Consider the following 27985-nt stretch of genomic DNA (forward strand, 5'->3'; position numbering starts at 1 on the left):
ATCTGCGCCACCCCATGAGCCGAGGTGGCGCAGTGGTTAGGTGGCAGTACTGCAGGCCACTTCAGCTGATTGTTATCTGCAGTTCAGCGGTTCTAATCTCACCGGCTCAAGGTTGACTCAGCCTTCCATCCTTCCGAGGTGGGTGAAATGAGGACCCAGACTGTGGGGGTGATATGCTGACTCTGTAAACCGCTTAGAGAGGGCTGAAAGCCCTATGAAGCGGTATATAAGTCTAACTGCTATTGCTATTGCTATCTCTGATCTTTTGGCTGCCCAATCTTGCAGGATTGTATTCAGTCCAAGAACTGCATGACTCTAGGCCTGCTTACTGTGCCTGGGGAAACTGGAGGCGTCCCAGCCCAGTCCCTCGCCCTCCTGCACTCAGGCCCCCTGTGGTTCATTGCTACAGCCAGATTCATTGACATCTTTTTGCTGCCGCCGTTGATGAGACATGCTTGGCCCATATGATTGCTAAGTCTAATGGATCTGGTTTCATGCAGCAAAAATGAGAGGAAAAAGCATACAACATCTTAAAGACCCACGCCATGTCAAAATGCCCCCTTTTCACTATGCTTCTCAGTTGTACATAGCTGCTTTGTGTTGCAAAGAAAAAAGAAAAAAAATTCTGTTGTTACGTTCCAGCTCAGGGAGGGGCAACTTTTGTGTTTTTGCTTTCTTTTTCGGCATCTGAAGCCAGTTGTGTAAGGCTCAGCAACAGTTGAGCACACCTCATCAGCAGTGGGAGCAAGAAGATGGCAGAGGTCAGCTGGGGTGGCTGTGCAGGATGGCAAAAGCTGAAAGGGCATAGATAGGGGAAGATAATTGGGTGCAGAGTTGTAGCGCCTTGTGATCGAAATTTGGGCAGGCTGCCAAGTGTCGGAATATTTTTTATAGCAGATTTTTTTATTATTTTTTTCCCTTCTACAACACCTTACAGTCATTACATCAACATTGTTGTGTCATCATACCTGTACATGTATATAATATTTCGCTTCTATATTTATATACTTTATACACAGTTATATTTGTGTTTTTTTATTTGTGCTGATAAATAAATAAAGGGAGACTAGTATAGATCTATTTCAAGCTATTTAGCTCTCATCAGCTAGCCATACCCTTACTGGGATTTGAACCTGGGCTATATTACATCCTAGGCAAACTTCTTAGCCATTAGGCCACAGGCTCTTATCCGTTATCAGCGAAGCCAGGGTGAAAGGTATCTATTAGATTTTTTATTTATCAGCACAAATAAAAAAACACAAATATAACAAAGGCAACAGTAAAAATATTGGGTTTCTGTCGTGATGGACTCTTGTGACGAGCCGATAGACAGATGATGGAAGCAGTTAGCTTCCTCCCATAATTGGGGCTTACCAGGGGTTGTAAAAAATTATATATATATATATATATATATATATATATATATATATATATATATATATATATATATATATATATATATATATATATATATAGGCTTAATTAATTTTATTCCTGTTTTGCAGCCATTTGTACCAATTGTTCCAAATTTCATAATACTCCGACTCTTCTTTATTTTTTTAATTTCAGTGTTAATTTGTCCATCTCTGCACAATCCAAAGTTTTTTTTAATCACTAATTCGTCCGAGGGGGTATTATTTTGTTTCCAGCATTGGGCAAATGCTATTCTAGCTGTGGTTAGCAGATGTATTAATATGTACTTAAGTGTCGGAATTTTGATCACATGACCGCAAGGGTGCCGAAATTGCTGTTACTTTGGGCATGGATTGTTAGTACCTTTATTTCGTCCTTCAGTAACTTTGAATGGTTGCTGAATGAATGGCCATAAATCGAGGACTACTTGTATTCAATTTGTTGGATACTTTCCCAGTGACATGAGCAGGTTTGGTGGTGTATAAAGCTTCCTGGGACAAAGATGTTAGTTTCTATTGGAGGCAGACGGACAGTCTATAAACATCAAAGCCCTTGAAAGTTTATAGATCTTACGAAAAGATAATGCTGTTGATACTGCTGACCAAGAAGGAATAGTGGGAAATTTTTCTAAATAAATAGAGGAGCCAATTGTTTGATAAGCTGACTGACTCAGCTTCCAGTTGCCTATTTCCTACCTTTTTGTACAACTATAAGAAAAACTATAGTATTAGCGTATTACTGCAAAACAAAGTGATTTTTAGCCCTTCTTACCCTGCTTACCCTGCGTGTAGGGATAGTTGAAAAAATGAAATTGCTCAGTGCCTTTTGGCGAAATTGCTGCCGTAGTACTTCTCTGAAGAAACGTTATTGCTCCTGGTTAATTCATAGCCTGATAGTGCTGTCCTTTAGTGGCAGGGTTTCAAAGGTAAAAGTGCTGGCTGAAAAGATTTTATATGACAGCTCTGTTCCCTAGCTCTAACTGAGCTCAGCAGAATTTTCTGTAAGGGGTTTTTACTTTTATCTTTCATTCCTATAAGTTGGTAAATAAGTAAATAGTTACGTATAAGCAAATAAATAAAAGCATAAGTTTACTTGAATAATCCTATAGGGCAGGGGTGGGTTCTGGCTTCTTTTACTGCTGGTTTGCTCAGGGATGCGCTTGATGCGCGCTGCGCATCAGGTAGTCAAAAAATTGCTTCTGCGCAGAAGCAAAAAAACAATGGCGCCGCCTTACAGCGCCGCCGACAGAACTTGTTTGGGTGCGTGGGCGGCCGAGTTACTACCTACTTGGCCGAACCGATCCAAATCGGTAGGAACCCACCTCTGTTATAAGAGCAAAATGAAACATAGCTGTACCTGCTGGAATACACTTCATCTCTTTACAACTCCTTAACTGTTGCGCCAATGTAGGGAACTACAGAAAAAGGTGTCTACAAAATGATATTCTGCAATTCTAACCGCATTCCCTAGCCCATGGCCCAGCAATAATAAAATTAGCTTTGGAATGACAAAGGCATCCTCCCTTCAGTGATTCTATGATGTTTGGGGTTATGTACTGTATGTAATAAGCAAAACCTTTGAACTGCACCAGGGCAGCTGTTTCCAACAGATATGTAACACGCAGAGGGCCTCTTGCCCCATTCTGCAATGTGGTCACTATGCACCCAAATCAAATACATAGAATACATTATAGTAATCTGAGCATAAAGTTACCAGAGCTTGAATAATAATAGTTAAGCTGTCTCCATATAGAAATTGTCCCAGTTCCCTTTGCCAGCACCCATCCATGCACAATGTCTCTATTTTGTTAGGATATGGTGTCACTTTCTTGGCCCTTATCAGCTCATCAGTGGTTCAAATGCTGATTCACAACATATACATCTTGTTCACCCTCATGCATAGTGTATGTTATAGAGAAGAATAGTTAAATATTACCAGCCACCTCCTAGTAACATCAATACCTTCAGGTAAGTGGGATCAGGATCCCCCGTAGCTCAAATAATAGTCAGACTGCAAAAATCATCTAAACATATATTGTTAAATTATCACTAGAAATAGGAGTAGTGTCTCAACCCCAATTCACAAAGACAATCTAGGAAGATCCAGTAGTTGTAAAAAGATGTATGTCTGAGTTTATGTATGAGTGGGTACACATACATATAGCATGGTAATTAAGATTCTTATATATTGAAATATTTATGAATAACATCTTTCCAACTTAACAATTTTTTTATAATAAGTGTTTTTTTGTTGAAAATATCTTTGTGACCTGAGACGTGAGGATTTTTTACTTTGGTGCATTACTCTGTTAAACTTTATCTCAACACACCAACACACTTTTGTTAGTCTGAGTGTTATTCTAAGAATCAAGGGGAAGTCAAGGAAATGAATAAGACAGTAACAGTATTTACAATACAGCCACATCTTTCTGATATGCTTAAATATGAGTACCACAAAACAAAAAAGGAGGAAATGATTCATGATACACAGTAATGGCTCAGCATTTAATGGGATGGAAAATAACTGTATAAATAGCTTCCTGATTTATCAAAGATCTGGACTAGACATATTTTTGTGGGCAATGGATATATAGTATATTGCTATCTTATAAACAATTTGAGAAAACTAGAATTAATAAGTTCCAAACTAGGAGAAAATTCATTTGCTATAATTTGATTATATAACCTCGATTTGGATTTTGTAAGCTGCCTAGAGTTGGTTACAGTAAGCAACCATTAAAAAAAAATCATTACCATCATCAAAAGAAAGATATATATATATATATATATATATATAAAAGAAAAATATAGCTGACTGATTTCTAGCCAAATTCAATGCATTCAGAAAGTATTCAGATACTTTAAATATTCAGACCTCCTTCACTTTTGTCAATTTTCTTATGCTGCAGCTTAGGTAACAATTTTACAGTACACAATATTCTTTAGGATCAGGATGCATCACAAAATATGACCATTTAAAAAGAAATAATGGAACTGATTGAGGATGGGGATTCATGAAATCCAACCATTTGTAGGAGTAAGTAAACATGTCCTGTGAATTATCAACTTACAACACAACAATGCAGGCAATATAGAAAGAAAGTGTTTAATGTTTAGCTGCTGAATTATGAATAGAATTGCAAGTAGGTATGCTTGTCCTGGAAAGCAAATGAAGACATACAAAACTACTGAAAATGTCCCTGTTTTCTCAAATACTTTCCATAATTGATACTTCATTTCATAGATGGACAAGCAGACAGGTTGATTGATTTCTACTTTCATTTTAGGGTTTGAAATACATTTTATTTTCCTCCCCCCCAATCTAATTGGTGTGACAGTGCAGAATAGAATCAAAGAAGTTTTTAAAGCTGGTTAGCATTTAAAATTCTAGCCATTTTATAGTCAAGTTTTCACTTCATTTTCCTATTTTAGTAGGCTGCACTCCAAAAAACAAGCATGGACATGTATTGCTAAGCCTGAAAATGATAAACAGAATATTCTAATATCTTTGTATAAATAGCTTCCTGGTTAGTAGTTTGTTGTGACTCAGCAGCAGTCTTCTGTGAGTCTTTTCGGGATGCAAGATTAACTATGCAACTGGGGCTCGTTAGGGGCATATTCTGGGGATAAAAGGACGGATGGTGCCACGCCCTAGTTGCAGGAGTCAACGTTCCTTGGTTCGTTCAACATTGATTGATCATCAGTCGTGGTTTATGTAAGATACACTTGGATAAGTGCTTTGTTTTTCTGTAACCCTGATTCGTAGAGACTTTGGAAGAAGTGCTTTGCTTTCGTTTTGTTCAACTTGTGTTGCCGTAAGAAAGATTTGTTTTTCATTCCGTTATCTTCAGGCAGAGACTGTAATTAGGTTTATTTTGGGCTCGCAGCCAGTCTGAACTGAGAACTGATAAAGAGAGTTCCTTTTAAGTTGTTTGCCTGTCATCTGTTTAACAAGCGGAGAAGGGGGGACAGAACAATAGTTTATATTCACATTTCTTATGAAATTATTTTTTTGCTGGGCACTGCTCTGGAGAGTCCTAGCGTGGTTAATTACGGCCAATCTGCCCAGGACTGAATTGAAAATTTAAGCTTCACCTCTGGTGCTGACCATCTTCAGTTTTTTTCAATTCAGTCATCCCAGTGGACGTGCTTCAAGTTTCTCTTCATTCCTAACAGATTGCTTGGACTCTCCATTCTAACAAAAAAGAAATTTCTTTGCCTTTGTTGTGAGCAGGCTGGGTGAGCAAAATTTCTCTGACCCTTTAATTGGTCGAAATCACCTTTCTCAGCCTCCCTGGTGTCCTGGGCTCGCTCGGGTGCCATGAGGTTGTAGGCAGCTGTTGAGGGAGTCACATGGGTTGGACTGCCGACGCCAGCGCAATCGCTGCAATCAGGCTCCCTGCTGAGGTCTTGCTGCCGCCGACTGTGCTCATTTAAAGGAGCCGGTGATCGGTGCGGTGCTTCAGGGCTCTCTGAGAGTTCCGGTGGCCATTTGGGGTTGCTGGACAGGTGCAGTGGCCATTTTGAAGAGCTGAAAAGTTCCGGCCGCCATTTTGTTTCCTGCTTTCGGTTCCCCATGCTTCTAGCTGCAGCTGCCTGGTCGCCTAGCTCTGCAGGTCGCCGTGTGGAGCCTTTTTGTCTGGTTTGCCGGCGACTTGGCTCCTTTCCCTGTACTGACCACATCGGAGGTGGCGGCAAAGGAGGTTGTGGCTCCCCTGGGTCATTCTCCAATTTCTGCTGACCTGCGTGGTGCTGGGAGCAGTTGGAGCTCACACCGGAAGCTTCATCCTTAATGGCATTGACTGGCCTTGATACTTATTGCCTTGAGTGTCTCTCTTCTGAGCGCTTGGGCAACTATCTCCTCCCATGAGTGGAGTGACCCTGCCTTAGCAGTTAATTCCCAACTCTTCAGCCATGGCAGACCAGGTCCCTGAGGGTTCAGAGCAGCCGGGGCCTTCCACCAGGGTATATTCCAGACAAGCTGGCAAGGCAGCCTGGGAGACCATCAGGGGGAACAAGCCCTACTCCAGACAGAGGTCCAAGCAGGGCTCAGGCCCAGATAAGGATGCCCTCCACCGGCAGAAGGCCTTGGAGAAGCAGTTTTCCAAAGCCCAACAACAGGCCCAGGCCTCTAAGCCGGTCTCCCCTAGGGCACCCTCTCCAAAGGCCCAGCCCAAGTATGGCCTAGCCATTTCTGAGAGTGAGGAGGAGGAGTTTTCCCCCACTGCTTCCTTTGCCATGGTGGGTTCTCCTGGACCCTCAATGGCAGACCAGGCCAATCTCTTTGCATGTCCCTTGGATCTTGAGGAAGGGTCAGCTCCGGTGGGCCCTCTGGCACCCCAGCAGCCAGTCATCCAGCCCCCCCCCTCCAGTACTGTGGAGGATCGAGGCCCCGACCTCTCAGCAGAGATGCAAGATGTCATAACTAGGGCCATTTCTCAGGGCATAGAGGCAGGCATGCTGCAGCGGGCCAAGCACCCACGCAAGTGCTGCCCTCTTCCGACACAGAATCTCCCTCAGGAGGTGCCCTTGGCCCATCGATCTCAGTCTCCCCACTCTTCTCTGGCCAGCGAGGATTCGGACTGGGAGGAGGACATTCTCCCCAGACCGGAGCCTGAATTCTAGGTGGGATCAGGGCGCTGCTTCCAAATAACCCACCTTTACGGGGTTGTTTAAGTAGGTCCATTTCAAGACTATCTTGAACAAGGCTAAGGCCTCGACCCGCTTGGGTTCCACTCCACCAGCTCAGGCAGCTCTTTATCCTGCACATCTTTCCGAAGGGCTCTTCAAGAAGCCGGTGCCAGCACAGGAAATTGTACCTGTCCCAAAATTATTCCTTAATGTGGTGCAAAAGCAATGGGCCCAACCGGGTACCCTTGCCACCCCTAGTGCCAATGATAACAAATTGTACACTGTAGATGCAAGTCTGGAGGACTTACTGAAATTGCCTCCAGTGGACCCGCCAGTGGCAGCGCTCACTTCCTCCTCAGTACTCCCACCTGATCTCCTGGAGGGACTCAAAGCGGAGGACAAGAGAACAGAGAATGTCTGCCATAAGACTCATCAGGCGGTAGCTTGGGCGATTAAAACATCCGCCTCTGCGTCCTTCCTTTCTAGAGCCTCCCTTCTCTGGCTGAGACAATTACTCACCAAGATTCCAGCCGGGGATACCAAATTGAGACAGGATGTTAATAAAATCATTGCAGTGGCAGAATACATTGTGGACGCCACCCTGAACACTGCTAAGTTTGCGTCCAGGTCTCTGGCCTCCAATGTCACCACCCGGCGACTCTTGTGGCTCAGACATTGGAACTTGGACATGTGGTTCAAGTGGAAGCTTGCTTCTGCTCTCTTTAAAGGGGACAAGCTTTTTGGGGAGGTCCTAGATCCAGTCCTTATTGAGAATAAAGACAAAAAGAAGGTCATGCCCTCGGTCACTAAGAAATCTGACCGTAAAGGTTCCAATTCATACAGGAGGCAGCCCTTTCGGAACACGGAGCCTTCCACCAACTCTGGGTCCTTCCATTGTCCCTACCCACAGAACACGGACAGGTCCCCGGACCATCTGCCCTTTCATGACAGGGGTCGCCAACAGAACTTTTCCAAATGTCCTTTCTGAGGGGGGTCTGGCTCCAGGCCCTTCAGGCAATATAAGTGACCACCAATGGTCTGCTCCCATAGGAGGGTGTCTCCAACTGCTCCACGCCCAATGGGAACAGATCATGTCGGACCAGTGGGTCCTCCAAACAATCCGCATAGGTCTGACCCTAGAGTTCCTCTCCCCCCTCCTCATCATCACTTCATTTGGTGCCCCACCCCTTCATGTCTGGTCAAGAGGACTCTCATGGAACAGGAGAGCCTTCATCTCAGGGACATCAGGGCCATAGAACCGGTTCCACCAGGTCAGGAAGGGGCGGGCTTCTATTCCATCCTATTCCTAGTTCCAAAGAATTCTGGGGGGTGGAGGGGAATCCTAGACTTAAAAAAGCTAAACCACCACATAGCTTACAGGAGGTTCAAAATGCAGTCTCTTCAGTCAATCCTGGGCTGCATCAGGCCAGGGAATCTACTAATATCCATAGATCTCAAAGAAGCCTACCTCCACGTCCCTATTCGCAGGGCCTACCGCAAGTACCTGAGGTTCTTTTACGCAGGTCACTACTTCCAGTACAGTGCCTTGCCGTTTGGCCTGTCATCAGCCCCCAGAATGTTTACGAAAGTCCTCACAGCAGTGGCGGCCTTCCTCAGATCCCATCCAGTGCAACTCCATTGTTACCTGGACGATGTGGTCATCCAGTCATTGTCACGCCAACAAGCTGGTGACAAACCTCAAGGAATGGGTTCTACAGGTGCAGCAGTCCCCTCACGCCAAGATTGTTCAGTTATCCCAACTCTTAGGGAAGATGATCTCCTGTCTATCCATTGTGCCCTGGGTGAGGCTTCATTCTCGACCCCTACAGTGGCTCCTTCTGCCCTACCAGAGGGCCAACCAGAGCAACTCCCAGTCGATGGTGCAGGTCTCACCGAAAGTACGGCATTCCCTCAAGTGGTGGCTGTCTCCCACCCTGGCCAAGGACACTCACTTCAAAGAGCCAGACCGTCTCACCATCACAACGGATGCCAGCCTCTTTGGCTGGGGAGCCCACCTCCACAATCAGATTGCACAGGGCAGGTGGTCAACTTCCGAGACAACGCACAGCATCAATTGGCTGGAGTTGAGAGCGGTGAGACTCATTCTCCTCCACTTCCATAATGACATCCAGAGCCATTACATGATGGTGCTTACAGACAATGTGGCGACAAAGGTGCACATAAACCACCAGGGAGGTACGCGATCCAGATCACTGATGGCAGAGGCCGACTCCCTGGGAAGGTGGGCGGGGAAACACCTGCTCTCAATACAGGCGTAGCACATCTCCGGACTCAAGGCAACACCAGAGGAGTGGTTAAAGTTTCAATTCAGTCCTAGGCAGATTGGCTGTAATTAACCATGCTTGGACTCTCCTTCGCAGTGCTCAGAAAATGACCCGTCAGGTAAGCCAATGGTCATTCCATTTTTGGACACAGTACAAAGTTAAAGAATGCAAAATAGCTTATGTCAGGGTGTTACCTGGATTTGCAAAAGGAAAAAAGAATCTTCTCCTATGTATTTATCTAATTTGGTAGCTGTACTCACTTGCCAAAATTCCAAAAAGCTAGTTTCTGCTTCTTTTCAGAATATTGACTTTGCTCAAAGTGATTTGTTCTGATCCAGAAATAGTTAATTTTATAATGCTATGTACAGAAGAAAATCTCTAGATGAGATAAGCGGCATACAAATCGAATGAATGAATAAATGAATACATATATTATTTCCCAAAAAATAAGACCTCCCCGGATAATAAGCCCAATCAGGCTTTTGAACGCATGAGGTAAAATAAGCCCTCCCCAAAAATATTTAAACGCATGTGCAGCCGCTTCCCACCATTTCCTGGGGGGGATGGGGGGGAACATGCCCAACGCGCCCTGCATGCACCTGCCATCCACGTGGAGGCCACTCCCGCAAACCCTAGTTACAGCACCCCTTCTCTTAGTGGCAGTCACAAAAAGAGCAGCAGGCCTAGCGATGCTAGGGCTGGCAAGAGTGTGCCAGAAACAGAGACAGAACTTCCAGCCTTTTCTGGATCAGCCTCCTGTACCTCAAAAATGATAAGACCTCCCCAAAAATAAGGCCAAGAGCTTATTTCAGAGGTCAAAAGAAAATAAGACCCTGTCTTATTTTCGGGGAAACACAATACATACATACTGTATATACATACACACATACATTTTTGGATAAGTGTTTGAAGCCTGATGTTGTGTCAAGCTGCAGCCATATCATAATGAAATATTCAATAAAGGTGTCATCTATTACTGTTTTTACTTTCTGAATGTTACTGATGTTCAGAGAATCAACCTATTAGCTTTTATAAATCCCCATTAAGCATTTTCTATTACAATTTTTAAATGATAAATTTACCAAGCTCTTGCTATAAGTCATAGGTTGCCCCCTCTCTTTAAGACCTTTTATTAAACTACCTAATGCTGGGATGTATCCAAACTGAATTCAACATAGGTTTTGTTGAAATCTGTTTGACCAGTTAGTTCTGATTTAAATTTAATTGAACAGATGGCTAGTTCTGCCAATCCTGTTGCCCCATGTGTTTATTTTTATTACTAAGCAATAATCAACACTGTTACTGTTGACAGAGTCATCAGTCTGTGGTGCCCAGTGTTAGAGATCTTTATTTTGAAACTCTTGATTTAAACTAGGAAAACATTATTTCTCACTTATACACAGGTGGTCTCCAATTTACGTCTATTTGTTTAACAGCGGTTTGAGGTTATGATGGCCTCAGAAAAAAGTGCTTTATGACCTGTACTCACAGTTACAACTATTGCAATGCCCACATAGTGACTAGTCACAATTCAGGCGCTTGGCAACCAGCTCGCATTTATGACCTGCGGTCACTTAATCACAGTTTGTGATCTTATTGGTCAGTGGTTATAAGGACAGGGGACTAGCATCAGAAGTATAGGACTGAAGGCTGTTTGCCTCCCCTCTCCCTCTCAATATTTCTCTTTCTTTGAAGTTGCATGGATTTTCAATATTTTGATATCATTGTTTTCATGGTACATTGATTTCATTCGGGAGATGTGGGCTAGACATACTTCAGAATGGTTTGTGAGTTCTTGGGAAGATGAAATTTTTTGTGGCCCAGATTTTATGAGTTATGAAAAGAGCCCAAGAAACAATGCTCTAGAAGACCACTTTATGAATTCAGTCTTTAATTGTGTTTGACAAAGGACTTTTAATATTTTGGGACTTTTAGAATATTTTTCAATGTAGTATTAGAGGCTACAGTTGTGAAACAAGCTAGGAAATCCCCAATATTTTTTTGGAATAGTTTGTATGTGTCAAGGAAATTCTTTGATTGCAGCAATAGGCAGGTCATTGTATTTGGGAAAGTTAAGTGAAGTAATGTTCAAGCATATTCCTTGATTATTTCCTATGCTTACAACAATTGCACCTTTATTTTAATATTAAGGATAAACTTGACCATCATGCCTAGTTTGTCTGGGAAATGAGTTATTTAGTTAGTGGATAATTTAAATGAAAAATAAAGGAAAATATTTTGAAAAGGCCCGAGGAAAACTGTACAACTGTATGCCATGAGCTTTGTGTGCACAGTGTGCTAAACCACTATTAATCAGAAAGTTGGCTTTATAGCTGTTATTCATTATGCCTACAAGTGTGTATGTATGTGTGTCAGCGTGTCAGGAAAAAATATCTTGCTGGGCTTTATGCTGGTGCTATAAATAAACAATTAGAATACTAATGAAAACTAGACATTGTAGAGACATTTTTCCATGGAACTAATTGCTTTGTTTTTCATGTTAAGGAGTGATCCTCTGAAAACAGTAATAAGTAAGGAATGTTGGCAAGTTTTACTGCGTTACTTGCTGTAGCCAATAGTTGTCTTTGGAGTGGAGAATTATGTTTGAAGTTGATGTAACTTTCCTATATCATTCATATATATTACATTCTTAGACTAAAGTGGGAAAATATATGCTCTTCAAGTATTAATGTAGCACTTTCCTAATTGTTGAGCTATTCTATAAAGCAAAGAAGTAAATCTTGAATCCGAGGACAACTTTTAAAAAATTATTAAATTCATCTAATTCCTTAGTACCTATGAGATTATAAAACTAGTAGATCTACTCTGACCAAGGTGGTCTGGAAGTGGTAGATTGATGGTTCTCTGACTAAATGCACAATTTAGAATTGGTAAATTTGGTTAAGGGTTTTATATCCATTTTTATGAAGATGTAAAAAAATAAGTGGATAGCTTACTAATTATTTATTAAATTCATCCCTTTTTGAACATTTTGTTTCCATTTAAAAGAAAAGCAAAACCTGGTTCTGTGCTTGCTGTATATTTAAAACTCAGCATGTATGCAATACAGACAGTGCTGTGCTTTGTAAAATATTGAAACTGACATATTTAATCAGACACTAATAAGGAATAAAGGAAAAGTAGTGAACAAACAAAAGCTATTGTCATGTTTGTTTTTGTGTGGTAACAAAATGGCAGGTAGTATGTTGAGAGTACTCAGACTTTCTGGAAAAGCTATCAACTATTCATTAATTTATTTTAATTTAGGAGGAAGGCTGACCAATTTGCCCTGGAATAAAATGTAAATCTGTCATAACTCTCTGCAAGACCATGGGTAAAAACTGCTTGCTCTATAAGAAGCACAATTATGGTTTCAACTTATCAAATTAGCAGAAGTGCAGTTTCAAATTAAGATGCTGAAATCAAAACAAGAAAGTGTTCAGACCAATTATTTATGATGCTTTCTTAAATAAAAGGTTATTGATAATATCTAACTATAGCCACACATATATGGATACAAATATATGGGAAGAGAGAGAAAAAGGAAAGCAGAATTGCTATTTCATTGTTACAGCATATGTTCCTATTCTTAACTTTACTTCTAGGACAAGCAAGGGCAATGTGTGGATCTTGTTGAACTCCATTTCTTATCAGTCCTAACCAGTATGGTGGGTGATAAGGAATGAAGGAAATTCTGTCCAACAGCATCTGCAGATCCATATATTGCTCACTCCTGCTCTAGGGTAAGCAATCCTAAGGCATTAACATGTTAAAAGCAATATAACCAGTGGTCAGATTCAGCTGGTTCTCACCGGTTCTGGCAAACCCGTAGTTTGAAGGACCTGCTGGCCCCGCCCACCCTTCCCCTCCCAGGAGTCTCCACATTGACTGTTTTGGATACCAAGTAAGTGCAGGGGCCGCACGGAGGATCTGGGAGGGCAAAAATCAGGCTTTCCAGAAATCCCAAAACAGACCTGTTTTTGGCTTCCGGGAGGCCTCCGGAGCCTGAGGGAGGCCATTTTCATCGTGCTGGAGGCTCGGGGAAGCCTCCAGAGGGTGAAAAATGGGTCTGCCTGACGTCTGGAAATGGGCCCATTTCTGGCTTCTGGAGCCCAGGGGACGCTGTTTTCACCCTCCTGGAGGCTCAGGAAAGCCTCCGGAGGGCAAAAAATAGACCTCCTGGAAGTCTAGAAATGGGCACGTTTCCGGCTTCTGGAGGGCATCTGAAGCCCGGGGAGCCAGTTTTTGCCCTCCTGGAGGCTCGAGGAAAGCCTCCAGAGCCTGGGGAGGGTGAAAACTCCCCCCTGCTGTGGTGCAGGAGGCCAAGAAGGCCACACCCACCCAGCAACCGGGAAGAGAACAAGTTGCTAACATTTTAGAATCCCACCACTGATATAACATTTGGAAATGTTTGTTGGTACTTTGATTGATCTCAAAAGCCCAGAATAAAACATTTGTCTAGTTAAGTATATAGTGCTTGTGTGTTTTCTTCAACTTATTTATTTTTAAAAAATGTTCTTCATCATTTATATAGAGAAAACAAAAGGAATTTCTCAGAAAGATGGAATATATAGCAAAACAACTCTCTTTTTGGTGTAGAAATGCTTATTTCTATACCAAACTGCTTATTAAGAGAAGATATACTATGTATGCAACTTCCCATATGTAGAATTAAAAGAATTACATATAACTCTGTCAAGGAATGTCTACCAGAATTAAGCTTATTGGATCAATGTTTTGTGCATAAATGGCTAAGATAAAGAACATGCATATGATTTCATCAAGATTGCCAGTTATATTCATGAAAGATGCTAAAATCCAGCAAAAAAAAAAAAAAAACCCCAACTGAACAAAAAGAATTGAAAGGCAATATTCTCCAGTGATCTAGGTGTTGATTGTTGTTATTTTTAGTTTATTTATGAAATTTTCTTTTACATGCATAAGTGCTTTGTGAACAGCATATTGTCTGGGTTAATTTGCTGACACATAACAATATTTATCCAATTTCTAATCTCTATATCTATTACCAAGCCATTGATAAAACAAGTTCCATGCTAGAAAATATTCCATTTCTTCTTTATCCTTTATCTTTAATTTCAATTTATCCATTTCTGCACAATCTTGTATTTTTTTTATTACACTCTCTTTTGTAGGTATTTCCTGATCTTTCCAGAGCTGTGTAAATACAACTCTTGCTGCTGTCAAGACATACAATATTAAATATATGTTCCCTTAAATGTTGATTGTTTTAATAAGTTTCAAAATTCTTTCTAGAGCCAAAAGCTATAGAGATCTAAATTGAATTATTATCACTTCTCCAACCTCTTCCTGTTAGGCAAACAGAATTTTCTTTATCCATTTAATTTAATAAGATATTCATACCATTGGAAAGACTGTTCTATACTAGAACTGCAGTGGTTAGAATGCAGTACTGCAGGCTATCTCTGTTGACTGCCAGCTGACTGCAATTTGGTAGTTCAAATCTCACCAGGGTTAAGGTTGACTCGTCCTTCCATCCTTCCAAGGTTGGTAAAATGAGGACCCAGATTGTTGGAGGCAATGTGCTGACTGTAAACCTCTTAGAGAGGGCTGTAAAACACTGTGAAGTGGTGTATAAGTTTAAGTGTTATTGCTATTCCATCTTTTTTGTCCCTCATAGATTAATCAAAACAATAGGAATATAAATTTCAAAATAAAAATGTTGGAACTCAAACCTGCTATTTTCTAAAATCACTAGATCATCTACAGATGATCGGAGACTGATCATAATTGAGACTAATTTGAAGTTTCACATAAACCAAATACACCATCATTTCTCATTTGCTTGATGAGATCTTATTGAATTGCATTTGCTGCCTCGGATTGATAGTCTGCTTTGAATTGAAGCATTGCTAAATTGCTGGAGTAATTGCAAATATGGTTGAAATAACTTTATCTTCTGTGAGATCAACTCAGTCTGTCACCTTCTCCAAAATTTCATTTGATTCTGATAACTTGGGAGTTTTAATTCATATCATCTGTAGAAGGTACTAGACTGAAGAAAGGCACACAATGCATATATTTTCTTATTACTCGTATTAGGGGAACTGAATTCTACACACCAAGTAAATATGTCTTATACTTAGCAAGATGTCACCTTAATTCTAAACTCATTCAAGAAAAGTTATTAATTTTAAAATAGGCTCTATTTTAAATAGAATAATTTCATTGGCTCATTCTAATGTGACATAACTTGCCTTTATTGAGTAATGATTGGTACTAATGCCAGTGACTTATATGCATGCATGCTAAAGTGCGAATCTGTACAGTTGTCCTGGTAACAAATATGAAGGCAAATCCTTAGTCTAGACAAGGCTTTAGTATATGTGCATTTTGGTTATGTGCCAAGGAGAAATGGACAGATGTCAACTAAATTACTTGATGGATTCAAATGATAAAACACTAACCATTTCTCCAAATAATGGGGTTCAGAATATAAGTAGTAGGATAACTGTAATGCTTTAATCAGGAGTTTTTATTGCTTTGGAAATTTTTGTAATATATATGACAGCATGACATTAGTTGATCATCTTTCTATAAACTGTAAAAAAAACATTTGATTGGCACACATAAATTAAAAATAGCATTACTCTAAGCTCTCTGATATTTTTATTCCATTCTATAGATACCTTGATTGATAAAGCTATTTTAGTAGATTTGTTCATTAAATATCATGTCCTATTAATGATAAAATAGCTAAAATGACAAGTTATTTCATCTTGACATACATATGAAATGAGATGGAAATTGTTCAAATTAAAATAGTTAATTGTGAAGCATGATAGTTCTCTTTTTCATGCATGCACTCCCCCCCCACACCACACACACACACACACACACACACACACACAGAGGGAGGGAGGGAGGGAGGGAAAGAGAGAGAGAGATAGAACGCTTTCTTTTGCTTTTTACCCATAAGCCATCCAGAGTTTTTCTGGACATAGGTGGACTCAAAATTAAAATAATGAAGTATAGTGAACAGATATAAATCTGATAAAAGATAAAGGTTTTCCCTGTCCAGTTTTGTCAGACTTTAGGGGGTGGCTGATACACTACAGGGAGAATATGGTATAGGAATCTTTGAATTTTATAGGGAGATAAATTGAATACTATGCTGTTTATGTATGCAGCCATTCTTTTTACATTCATTCACTAAATTTATTAAACTTAAAGTCATTAAATTTATTAAACTTAAACTTAACATTTATTCCTTGCAACAGACCATATACCGCATAATATCTTTCTGTACTTCTTAAAATTCCAACATTTCCTATGTTCAGTAAGCTTTCCACCAATTCCCTTATTTTAATTTCATTGTACCAAAAATAACTCCTTTAATTATGATGTACCTATGGGCAACATTTGTATATTTGTGATATATTTCTTTTTGTATGTACTGAGTATTCTGCCAATTAGCTTCATTGTAGAATCATGAAGTTGTTGTTGTAATATAGTACAATGGCTTATACAGAAAAGATTTGTCCTTCACTTCTCCCCTTCTAGCAATAATATGTGAAAACAAGGCGCCAGAATTACCATCTTCTCCCTTGTGAATGTAAACTTTCTCCTCAGCATGTTCTGTAACTTTGTATCTATTTCAAATGTTTTCATTTGTGGGATCCTTTTTCCAACATATTCTTCAAAATTGTTACAATTAAAAAGTTAAAACAGTCAACAGAATGGCATGAATATAACAAACAGTAATTACATATTAAATAAAAGGCGATTATTCCTTCCCAACTCCCATTTAGACTTATTTAAATCTGGTAGCCCATAGGGTGGTTACAAACCTAAATCTTCATCCCTTTTGCTCTTTCTGTGCCTCATATTTTGAGGTTTTATCTCATATTTCATTATGTTATTTGCCAAATCCCCTTAGCTCTTGTTAGTGATTGTTCTCAAGCATGCAACAGTGACCCATCATAGAGTGGGATAATAATTCTGATGGCATCCTTTGGTTTAGGGGTTTTCGAATTTTACAGTGATGTGATCTTGAAAATGAAACATGGATTTGTGTAACATTCATCATCACCCCCAAGAATAAAATTTATTATTTCCTTGGGGTTAAAGATGGATGAGAAAGGAAAATTCCACTTTTCAATAGTTAAATTTTAATCTAAGATCATGTCATCACTGCCCCATAATAAAAACCAAATTCAACACATGCCCCACACTTTATGTTAGACCCTTGGCTCAGGTACTTGGTTACAATGATGTTCACAAAGCTATTTGTCCCCCAGTACTGTAAGTTTGGGGAACTCCACTGCCAGCCTAACCATGGCATTGAGCAGTTCGGGAAATGAAGCTGCAACATAATAAGAAGATCAGTATATTAACTGCAATCCCATCTCTTACCTAGAGCTGACCTTTACATAGGTTTTTACATAAGTTATGAATTTTACATAGGTTATCTGAGAAGTAGCATCTCTAGAAGCCTTGAAAATTATGTGGCCATTTACCATGCAACAATAGCGCCTCTATTGGTTCTGTAATTTTTGTGGCTAAGATCTACATAGGAAAGATTCCCTCTGCTCTAATACCATCAGGCTACTAATATCTACTGTCAGGGAATTTGCACAGCAGGTATCCAAATGAAGTCAGAGACGCTGTCATAAACTTGTAGTTTTATATAAATAAATATATCTCTCTTTACAGCAAACATCTCTATTGACATCTCTATTTACAGCAAACAAGATAGTCAGGCAAACCGGAGCATCATGAGGTGAATCACAGAGCATACAGGGCACACAAAAGAAAAAGGTGGGGAAAAAGGAAAACTCCCCCTCCAAACCCATAGCAACCAATCACCACGCAGATTGCCTCACACAGGAGCCAGCAATCTCCAATCAATCAATTATAACTCTCTGTTCTGGCTCACTGCACAACCCCACTGCTCCAGCTACTAATATAAGTAATAGAGCAATAGAGCAATAGCAGTAGACTTATATACCGCTTCATAGGGCTTTCAGCCCTCTCTAAGCGGTTTACAGAGAGTCAGCATATTGCCCCCAACAATCTGGGTCCTCATTTTACCCACCTCGGAAGGATGGAAGGCTGAGTCAACCCTGAGCCGGTGAGATTTGAACCGCTGAACTGCTGATCTAGCAGTAGCCTGCAGTGCTGCATTTAACCACTGCGCCACCTCGGCTCTTGATGCTGGTAACTTAACATCTATCAAAAAATACAATAGAGAAGAAATGCTTCATGCAGTCTTAGCTGTTTTTTATTCACCACGTCACCACAATGTAGAAAAGATGTGGAGACTCTAGAAAGAGTGCAGAGAAGCGCAACAAAGATGATTAGGGGACTGGAGACTAAAACATATGAAGAACGGTTGCAGGAACTGGGTATATCTAGTTTAAGAGAAAGAAGGACTAGGGGAGACATGATACCAGTGTTCCAATATCTCAGGGGTTGCCACAAAGAAGAGGGAGTCAAACTATTCTCCAAGGCACCTGAGGGTAGAACAAGAAGCAATGGGTGGAGAGAAGCAATTTAGAACTGAGGAGGAATTTCCTGACAGTTAGAATAATTAATCAGTGGAACAGAAGTTGCCTCCAGAAGTTGTGAATGCCCCAACACTGGAAGTCTTTAAGAAGATGTTGGATAGCCATTTGTCTGAAATGGTATAGGGTTTCCTGCCTAGGCAGGGGGTTGGACTAGAAGACCTCCAAGGTCCCTTCCAACTCTGCTATTGTATTGTATTTATTCTGTGCAAAGTACAAAATTATGCCAGCCAGCAGGGATGGTTGAACTTTAAACCTTCCTTCCACTAAAATCCGGCTACCTATGCCCCGTAGCATACACACACACACACACACACAGACACACACACACACACACACACACACTCTATATGTAAACTAAGATCCCAGAGCAGAAAAGAATCAACCTAGTTTCAGATTCTTATTTGTAAATAGGGGATACTGTAATTGTTCATAACTTGAGTGTGAACCTGCTCTATGATAGTCCTCTTAGAAGAATGACTACAAGCTGTTTTCACAAAGTAAATTCTTCCAATTCTATAATTTTATGCAGACTATTTGTTTACATTCAGTGGATGCTAAGGGAATATAAATAGAGCTACAAAAATATTATAGATTTATATAGAAATTAAGAAATTATAGCATGAAAACATTTCTGAATATATGTTTTTTCCCCAAAAGTAAATATTTGCTTTTTTCCCCCGCAGGTGCTAACATCATGTCGGGCCTTTCTATTAACTTCGCGTATTCCTACCAAGGTAAGACTGAATTTCATCACTTTTTCCTCCTATAATCTAGCACAGTTCATTTACTTTTAAGCTAATACACTGATCATACTCTCAGAATATAATAAGGTGCTTGAGAATAGTTAATAGAATACATTTAGGAGAAAATGCTGTGCATTGTTTCCTCTTTTTTCTAAGTTGTTTAAAGTGTTACAATTGGAACAAATTTATGCAATCTTCTGGAAGACATAGGGGCACAGTTTACTTTTTCTTCCTGTTGAATATGAAATTTTGTGACGGTATCTATGTGTCCGAAAGATAATTTAACTTCACAATGTTTTTTAAGCTCTAAATTGTTGATAATATGAAGCAAGAATGGCACATGGTGATTCTTCCAAACTGAGTTCTTTATTGTTTAAGACCTAAAAACAAAATCTTTCCAGACTCTGCTATCTGCATCTAAATTATACTCTGTGAACTATTAGGGAGGCTCTGTCTTCATCCTCTTTCTCTCACACATAAGATTGAGACTGAGTTGCCTGGGACTTAAGTTTCCACTTAACTCTTCCGTCCCTCCTGGGACTCCACCTCCTTACTACATTCCATTAAACAAACATTCAGATTACTGCTTCGCAACTATATAAAATCCAAACCAGTAGAAATCACTTTTTATTATAGTAGCCTTCTGGGGCAATTAACAAATAGTATAAAAATTTATGTAAAGACTTTCAGATCACATGGCCGGATTATCCCTTGCTTGATTCTTAAGTAAAATAACCCTCTTGTTCATTTACATATATCAATATGTTAAGTAGGTTCACTAATTAGCGTTATGTCTCTGCAGAATTCTTGAGACATAAGTTATAATAGAGCTTCTCTTTATAATGGCCACCATGGTGGTATTCAGACTTCATCCGAGCAAAATTCTTTCAAATAATCTTCTGCAGTGGATTTTGGAGCTGTACAGGACATGAAAGAAACCATTTCTGAAATAATTTTGATTCTGCTGGCTAGAGACTGTCAGTGCCTCTGTCTTGTCAGATTTTTGTAGGTCTGAATTAGGGCCCAATGCTGATTTCATTAGTATTATTTCCTGGGCCAGTCTTACTGCCATTTTCACTATGAAGACTGAGAGTTTGCCAATATCCTTCTAGCCTCATTCTGCTCTGTATTCCCATAACAGGAGATAGTAATGGCAATTCATTATAGAATTTGCAAGGGATGTATTTTTTAGCAGTGGGAGTAAGGGAAGATGTGTAGGTTGACCTGCAACATTGTTGACATCACATTTTTCTAGAATTGGTTGTACTTACAACTTGAAAATAAGTGGTATAAAGGAATGTTATACAGTTTGCTATATAGGAGTATTCCTCGAGTTACAGCTGATCATTTAGTGACTGTTTGAAGTTACAACTGGAACTTATGACCCGTCTTTGAAGTTCAGATGGACAGTCCTTCTTTGCAATCACATAACTGAATTTTGGATGCTTGGCAACACAGCTGCATTTACAGTCATTTGCAGCATCCCAGAGTCACCTGATCATGTATTATGATAGTTTTTCCAAAAATTGGCACTTCTAGTTTTCAGCCAAACTGCGCCCATAGCAAACAATTGATTCGCTTAACGATCATGGAGTTCACTTAAAGACTGTCACAAAAACCATCAGGTTGACCACATAACCAATGCACTCTAGCAGTCTATGGATTCTGGCTAACATGATGCTGGTATAAGTCTCTCTTTTTGCTTTGGCAACAACTACTTGAGAAAGACTAAAAAAAATAAAATAGGAGTGGCACTTGATTTTCCCTTTCTTAATTATATGCATCATATATAGAAACATTAGTCAGAATCTGCTGCAGTGCAGTAACATTACCAAAGCTTAAATTGTGGCAAACATGCCAAATTAAACATGCCACATCAGGAAATAAGAGAATATACTGAGCTTTAAAAATATATTTTGAAATTTAAAATCTGTAAAGAAGTGAATCAAGGGGTGGGGGGAATAGCGACGATGACTGAGCACCATAGAAAACCATGATTAACAAAGAATAACCTTTAAAAAATGACCTGCAGCGAATTTTTATTCAGATACCGAAGAATTTCTCCTTGTTGTAAAGTCAAAGGTGTGAATGTTTTAAATTAGTGGGTTGTCCCTTCAAAGGCATTCAGTAAGGAGGGTCTTATTACAATAGTCCTTGACGTACAAGTCTTCATTTAATGACCTTTTGAAATTACAACAACACTGAAAAAGGTGACTTATGACCATTTTTCATACTTATGACCGTTGCAGCATCTCCATGGTGACATGATTAAAATTCAGATGCTTGGCAACTGTCTCATATTTATAACAGTTGTAGTGTCCCGGGATCATGTGATCATTTTTTGCGACCTTCTGACAAGCGAACTCAATGGGGAAGCCAGATTCACTTGACAATCTGGTTACTAACTTAACAACTGCAGTGATTCATGTAACTGTGGGAAGAAAGGTCATAAAAGGGGGAAAAATTCACTTAACAACCATCTCACTTATTAAAAATTTTGGGCTCAATTGTGGTCATAAGTCAACCCCAGGTCGTATCTTCCTATGTCTGTGGTGGCAAACCTATGGAATGTGTGCCGGAAACGGCACACAGAGCCATTCCGCACGGGACGTGCGCCCTTGCTGGCTCCTCTTTTGCATTCCTGTGTACACACACACCCTGGCCAGATTGCCTTCCTGTGTCTGTGAACGCCGAACTTCAGAAGAGTAACATTCTGGCGCACATGCACGCACCAGCATCTGAATTTCCGGGTTTCCATCACACGCATGTGCGACAGCCAGCTTTTTGTCGGGCTCGTGCCCATGCCGGAAATTTTAAATTTGGGTGCCAGTGTGCGCATGCTTGATGGAATGCTGCACTTCCAGGTTTCTGTGCTCCCCCGCACACAAAGACCAGCAAGGCCACACATTCCTTACGAGATGGTTTTGCCATTTCCAGCACACAGACAGGCATGCAGGTACGAAAAAGGTTCACCATCACTGCCCTAGGTAATTGATTTCAGAATCAAAAGTGCTGTTACTGTTTGGAAGTAAAAATTCTGGTATTCACTGGAATACCAGAATTTTTACTTCTAACAGTAACAGCACTTCCACTGGAATCTGCTGCCTTGTGTCTTAAATTTATTTTTTCATGATGGAAATTTAAACAACAGGTCTTGACCTTCTTTGTGTATTCTTTCAGTTATAGAAATAATAATTGAATAATGGTGTTATATTTCCTCAACTTCTCTTCTGAAGATTAAACATTCCAAATTCCTTCAATCTCTTTTCATGTGACTTTGTTTTTAGTCCCCTTGTTTCCCTTATCTAGATCTGAATTCTGCAAAATAAAATAGAACTTTTATTCTTCTTGTTTATTTCTGAAGTTCCAGCCTTTTTTTTTTTTGCTGCCACATTAGTGCTGTGAATCATTTTCAGCTTGATTATAACCACCATTCCAAAATCTTTTCCACCTACCATTCATTACTAAGCCAGGATTTCCTAACCATAATTCCAGCATTTTATTTCTTTTTCCTAAGCAAGGGATTTTGTATTTATTCCTGTTAATTTTTTTTTCCAGAGCTCTTTCTCTGGTCAAGTTTTCAATTTCATCTCTATTTTCCAGCCATTTAATTTTGTGTCATCTGCAAATCTAATCAACGATTCTTCTAGTTCATTGGGCAATGAATAAAAATGTTGTACAGGACTGGATCTTGTATTGCCCCACTTGATACCTTCCATTTTGATGAGAGCACCACTTGAGTATGTTTTTTCAGACCAGCCATTCATTTAATTGTAATCTCATGTTTGGCAGATTCTCCTTTTCTTTTGCCAGAGTCTATTTCTTCTCTGCAGCCTGAAAAAATATTTCACAGCTCCAGCTGTGCAGATCATCATCTTTAATTGTTTTTCTTCCTTATGCAATGAATGTTTTCCTGTTTTTCAATATTAGAGGTTTCCATTCTGTCTATTCTAGCATGTCCTTTGTTTTATATACTTACTTATGTTACCTGCTATAAATTGGTGGCATACAAATTAATTCAAATCACTAAATAAGCTTACTCTTCACATGAAGTGTGGCCACTTGTTTGCTGTAAGTTAGCACTTGCTGAAGTACAGGTAGTCCTCAACTTACAACAGTTCATTTAGCGACCGTTCAAAGTTACAACAGAAGTGAAAAAAGTGATTTATGACTGTTTTTCACACTTATGATTGGTGCATAATCCCCATGGTAATGTGATTAAAATTAAGATGCTTGGGAACTAACTTACATTTATTACATTTATGGCCATTGTACTGTCACCTTTTATGACATACAGGAAATACAGGTCACGATACACCTTTTGTTACCTTCTGACAAGCGGAGTCAGTGGGGAAACCAGATTCACTTAACTTATTGTTTAATTATCTCTGCTGCCATCTTTCCTGTTACCTAGGCATCAAATTTTAGCCCCTGGGTTGTGTTTTGTGTATGTTTTATGCCATTCAAGTGAATGATGCTCAAGGAGCAAACCATTACAGTAAATTATATGTATGTTATCAGTAGTCTAATCTTTGTTTAATATGTATTTTAATCCCTGTTTTGATATCTCAAAATAATTTTCTATTCTCTCTGAATTGCAGCTAGAATTAACTTTCAGCTATTTGGAAATCCAAGGAATCACTTGCAATAAACCAGGCCAGGTGAATATTTAGTTACAAATAGACACAGAATTGCATAATCCCAAGAATATTTTAATCAGCTTGATGGCTCTCCTACACAGCTTTAGAGGAAGGCAGCAGAATCCATTCTGCAGTTTGCAAAACTTTCTTTAAACAGCCCATGGTTTTATATTTGGTTTATCTAGGGTTTATTTTCTGCATGTACATCTCCTACAAATGCATGATTGGGATATAATATTTAAGAATGTTTTTGTGCCCAAACCTCAGGCTTCCATAAATTCTTAATTTACCATATTTTTGGATTATGATACAACTTTTTTGGTGAAAAATGGACTGTTTTTTGCTCATTCCCCCCCCCCCCGGAGCACTTTGCAGGCCTCTCAAACTCTCTGCATGCCCCATTTTTCACAGGTTTGGGAGGCCTGCAGAGTGCAAAAACTTTTTTTTAAATTTACCTCTTCAAAATCTTGGTGCGTCTTATACTCCAGTGCATCTTATACTCCAAAAAATGCAGTACTGATTTGGATAGCCTCTTAACATTCTGGATCACAACTGTCTGTGGCTTACTATTACTGTACATATGAGCTAGGTAAACCAGGGCTTCACAAACCATAACTAAAAAGCAGAAAGTGCAAGAAGTTAATCAATAGAAGATATCAAGTAATATCTTCGTGTTTCAGTCAGGGGTCTCCACACTTGGCAACTTTAAGACTTGTGGACTTCAACTCCCAGAATTCCTGTCAGATTTCCCCAGCCAGCCATGGGAGTTGAAGTCCACAAGTCTTAAAGTTGCCAAGTTTGGAGACCCCTGGTTTAAACTAATATTGCAGTGTTGTGATGATATGATCTCACAGTTTTAATGGACATTAGTTGGAGATATTTATAAGCGCAAATTACTTAGAACTTTTTCTTAAATTCAGAAGGGCTGTTACTGAAATATTTACTTCATAGGGAAGCATTTCCTCTTCCATCTCCTTTAGGAGTGGGAGGCGATTCTGAAGTTTTGGACAGATTTCCATATTTTCTGTTGTCCTGAGATGACCCAAGAGTTAATTGTACTCTTTCGCATTTCATTCCATTTTCAAAGTATCAGCATTGTTGGTCTGTGAGCATTTTCCTCTTTCAAATATATGGAGATGGGTTTCTGTACCAGTCTCCATTCCTATGGCTGTGCACCAGAAGCGTAAATATCATATCTGTCTGTGGATCTATAAAGCAGCTAAACCTTTTACATGACAGCTGAGAGATCCATCATGTGATTCCAGGGGGAGGAGGGGAAGAGCTGCTTTAAAGAGCAGCAGACAGATGCTCAGCTCATACTCATGTATGTTCCAAAGCCCCTTTTTTGGAATCAAATCCAAGCTACTGCACAGGGCTAATAAGCATATAAATGCACAGATCCTTTGTGATGTCCTGCCGTTGTAAAAAAGATTCAGAGAAAACAGTGACGCTGGTTGTTGGAAAATCCACTTACAGAATGTGTAAATCGGAGAGCTTACTATAACCCATTTATTCAAATATTTTTACATCCTAATAATATCAGGAGCTATTAAACTGCAGTTTTTCCATGGGTTAGAGTGAGGCAGAAAACAGATTCTGGCTTGACCTAGCAGATCTTATAGCTGCCTGTGTATTGCGTCAGCAGTCCTTCCTCCTTTCAGACAGATGAACATAGATTCTAACTGATTTTGAATGCACTGTTTTAGTTATTCACTATTGATGTATTTGTAATTTTTAAGGATTATATAAAGATTATATAAAGGGTTACCTCATGTCTCCCCCATTTTTTTTATGCAGCTGATTATAGAAACTGAAAAGTGTAACATTTCTATGAAATTAACTTCATCTGAAGATGTGCATGAAGTGTTGGCTCATATTGGAACATGCCTTAGGAGAATATTCCCTGGTCTATCTCCAGTGTAGGTACATCTTCGTATAAATGCTTAGCAAAATAGACTCCATTTCTCTGTCTCTCTCTTTCTCACACCTGTTGTATTTGGATGTATCAGTGATGCTGATTTGTCTTTTCCACATTTCTAGATACTTTTTGGAAAATATTAAATTTATCCAAAGGAGATAGAATGGGGTGGGTTTCCATACATTTTATATCAACCCAATACTGTGGACAACATGGAGCACGTTAGTTATTCTTTGGCATAATATACCAGATGTGTTGACTCAAACCTCTTGAAAGTGCTAGAACAGAAAGGCTATGCAGTATTTTACATTCAAATAGAAAAAGTATTTTGTAGCATGGAGGGGCACTTGTGTAATGTCTATTAACTATTTTTTAAAGCAACTGCATCTTTTCCCAGAATTGTATTGTTTTCCAGTACGCTGCTTGGAGAGTCCAAGCATGGGTTAAACTCAGCCAATGGGCCCAGGACTGAATTGAAACTTTAGCCATGCCTCTGGTGTTGCCTTGACTTGCCAGATTTTCAATTCAGTCAAAGCCCAGTGGATGCGTTTTAGTTTCTCTCCAGTTCTTGGCAGATTGCTTGGACACTCCAATTCCCTTTTTTGCAGTTATTTATTCCTCTGGAAGAGCAGGAGCGAGGAGAGGTACCCTTTCTTGATTTTTCTCTCCTATCTCACCATTCTTGGCTCCCACAGTGTCCCGGGCTTGCTCAGGCGCTGCGGAGGTCGCGGCAACTGCCAATTCAAGCAGGGGCTCAGAGTTCTGACGCCAACATGATCGCGCTGGTTTTTCCACCTGCCTGATCGTTTTCCCGGCAGGGTTTTTTGCTGTTGCTGTCCGTGCTCGCTGGGGGAAGCCGGTTGCTAGCACGGTGCCTCAGCAGGCTGTTTATTTGCTTCTGATGGCCATTTTGGATTGCCTTTTTTGACGCAGCCACCATTTTGTTTTCATGTTTTTCCCGCATTTTTTGCCTGCCAGTGCCATTCTGTCTGCCCTGCTCTCAGCAGATCACCACATCAGACTGCTTGTCCGGAACCCTGGCAGAGTCTTTGTTTTGGGTAGCTTCCCTGCAGCTCAAGTTCTTCCTTGACCTCAGTGGTCAGACTCGTGGTCTTTTGATCTTCGGGCGTGCTGGGAGTGAATGACTCGCGCTATCTTACACCAACAACCACCACATTCGTCTGGCTGCCATCTTCAGTGTCTCCACCTCGAGAGCTCTAGGGCTTGGTTCAGGGTCGCTAGCATGGTGAGTCAAGAGCTCCTAGTCCCTTACAATAACCCAGATAGCTGGAATGGCGAAAGAGGGCCCTGGAGGAAGTACCCAGACTAGTCAGACTACCAGCAGGGTGGCCCCCAGGCAGGCTAGTAAGGCAACTAGGGAGGCTCTAAAGGCCAGCAAGCCTTACACCAGGCAAGATAGGCAGCTGGGGCCAGGCCTAGATAAGGATGCCCTTCAGCGCCAAAAGACCTTGGAGAAACAATTCCATAAGGCCCAACAGCAGGCCCAAGCCTCTAATTGGTCTCCTCCCAGGGACTCCTCACCAGACCCCAGACCAGGGCAATGGCTGCCCATTTCTGAGAGCGAAGGGGAAGGGCAGAATTTCTCCCCTCAGGCCTCCCTGGCCTTGGCAGTTTCCCCTGGCTCGCCCGGACCCTCTATGGTTGACCATGCGGACCTGTTTGAGTGCCCATCTGAAGGGGAGGGGGATCTGAACCTCTTGAGTCATTTGGCCCCACAATTACCCCTAGATCAACCCCACACACAGAGGTCGACCTGTTGAGGATCAGGGCCCGGACCTTTCTGTGGA

General features: G+C 40.3%; 1 protein-coding gene across 2 annotated transcripts in view; it reads left to right on the plus strand.

Annotated features, from left to right (window-relative positions):
• The window catches only part of CARMIL1 (capping protein regulator and myosin 1 linker 1), a 136374-nt gene that overhangs the window by 37415 nt on the left and 70974 nt on the right, over window positions 1–27985 (plus strand). For both annotated transcript variants that reach the window (XM_032222768.1, XM_032222769.1), the window contains exons 3-5: window positions 19560–19610; window positions 24221–24280; window positions 26057–26178. In XM_032222768.1, the coding sequence (XP_032078659.1) occupies window positions 19560–19610; window positions 24221–24280; window positions 26057–26178 (233 nt within the window). The remainder of the gene's footprint in view (window positions 1–19559; window positions 19611–24220; window positions 24281–26056; window positions 26179–27985) is intronic.

This window comes from Thamnophis elegans, chromosome 8 (genome assembly GCF_009769535.1).
Source record: "Thamnophis elegans isolate rThaEle1 chromosome 8, rThaEle1.pri, whole genome shotgun sequence".
Classification (NCBI taxonomy): Eukaryota; Metazoa; Chordata; class Lepidosauria; order Squamata; family Colubridae; genus Thamnophis; species Thamnophis elegans.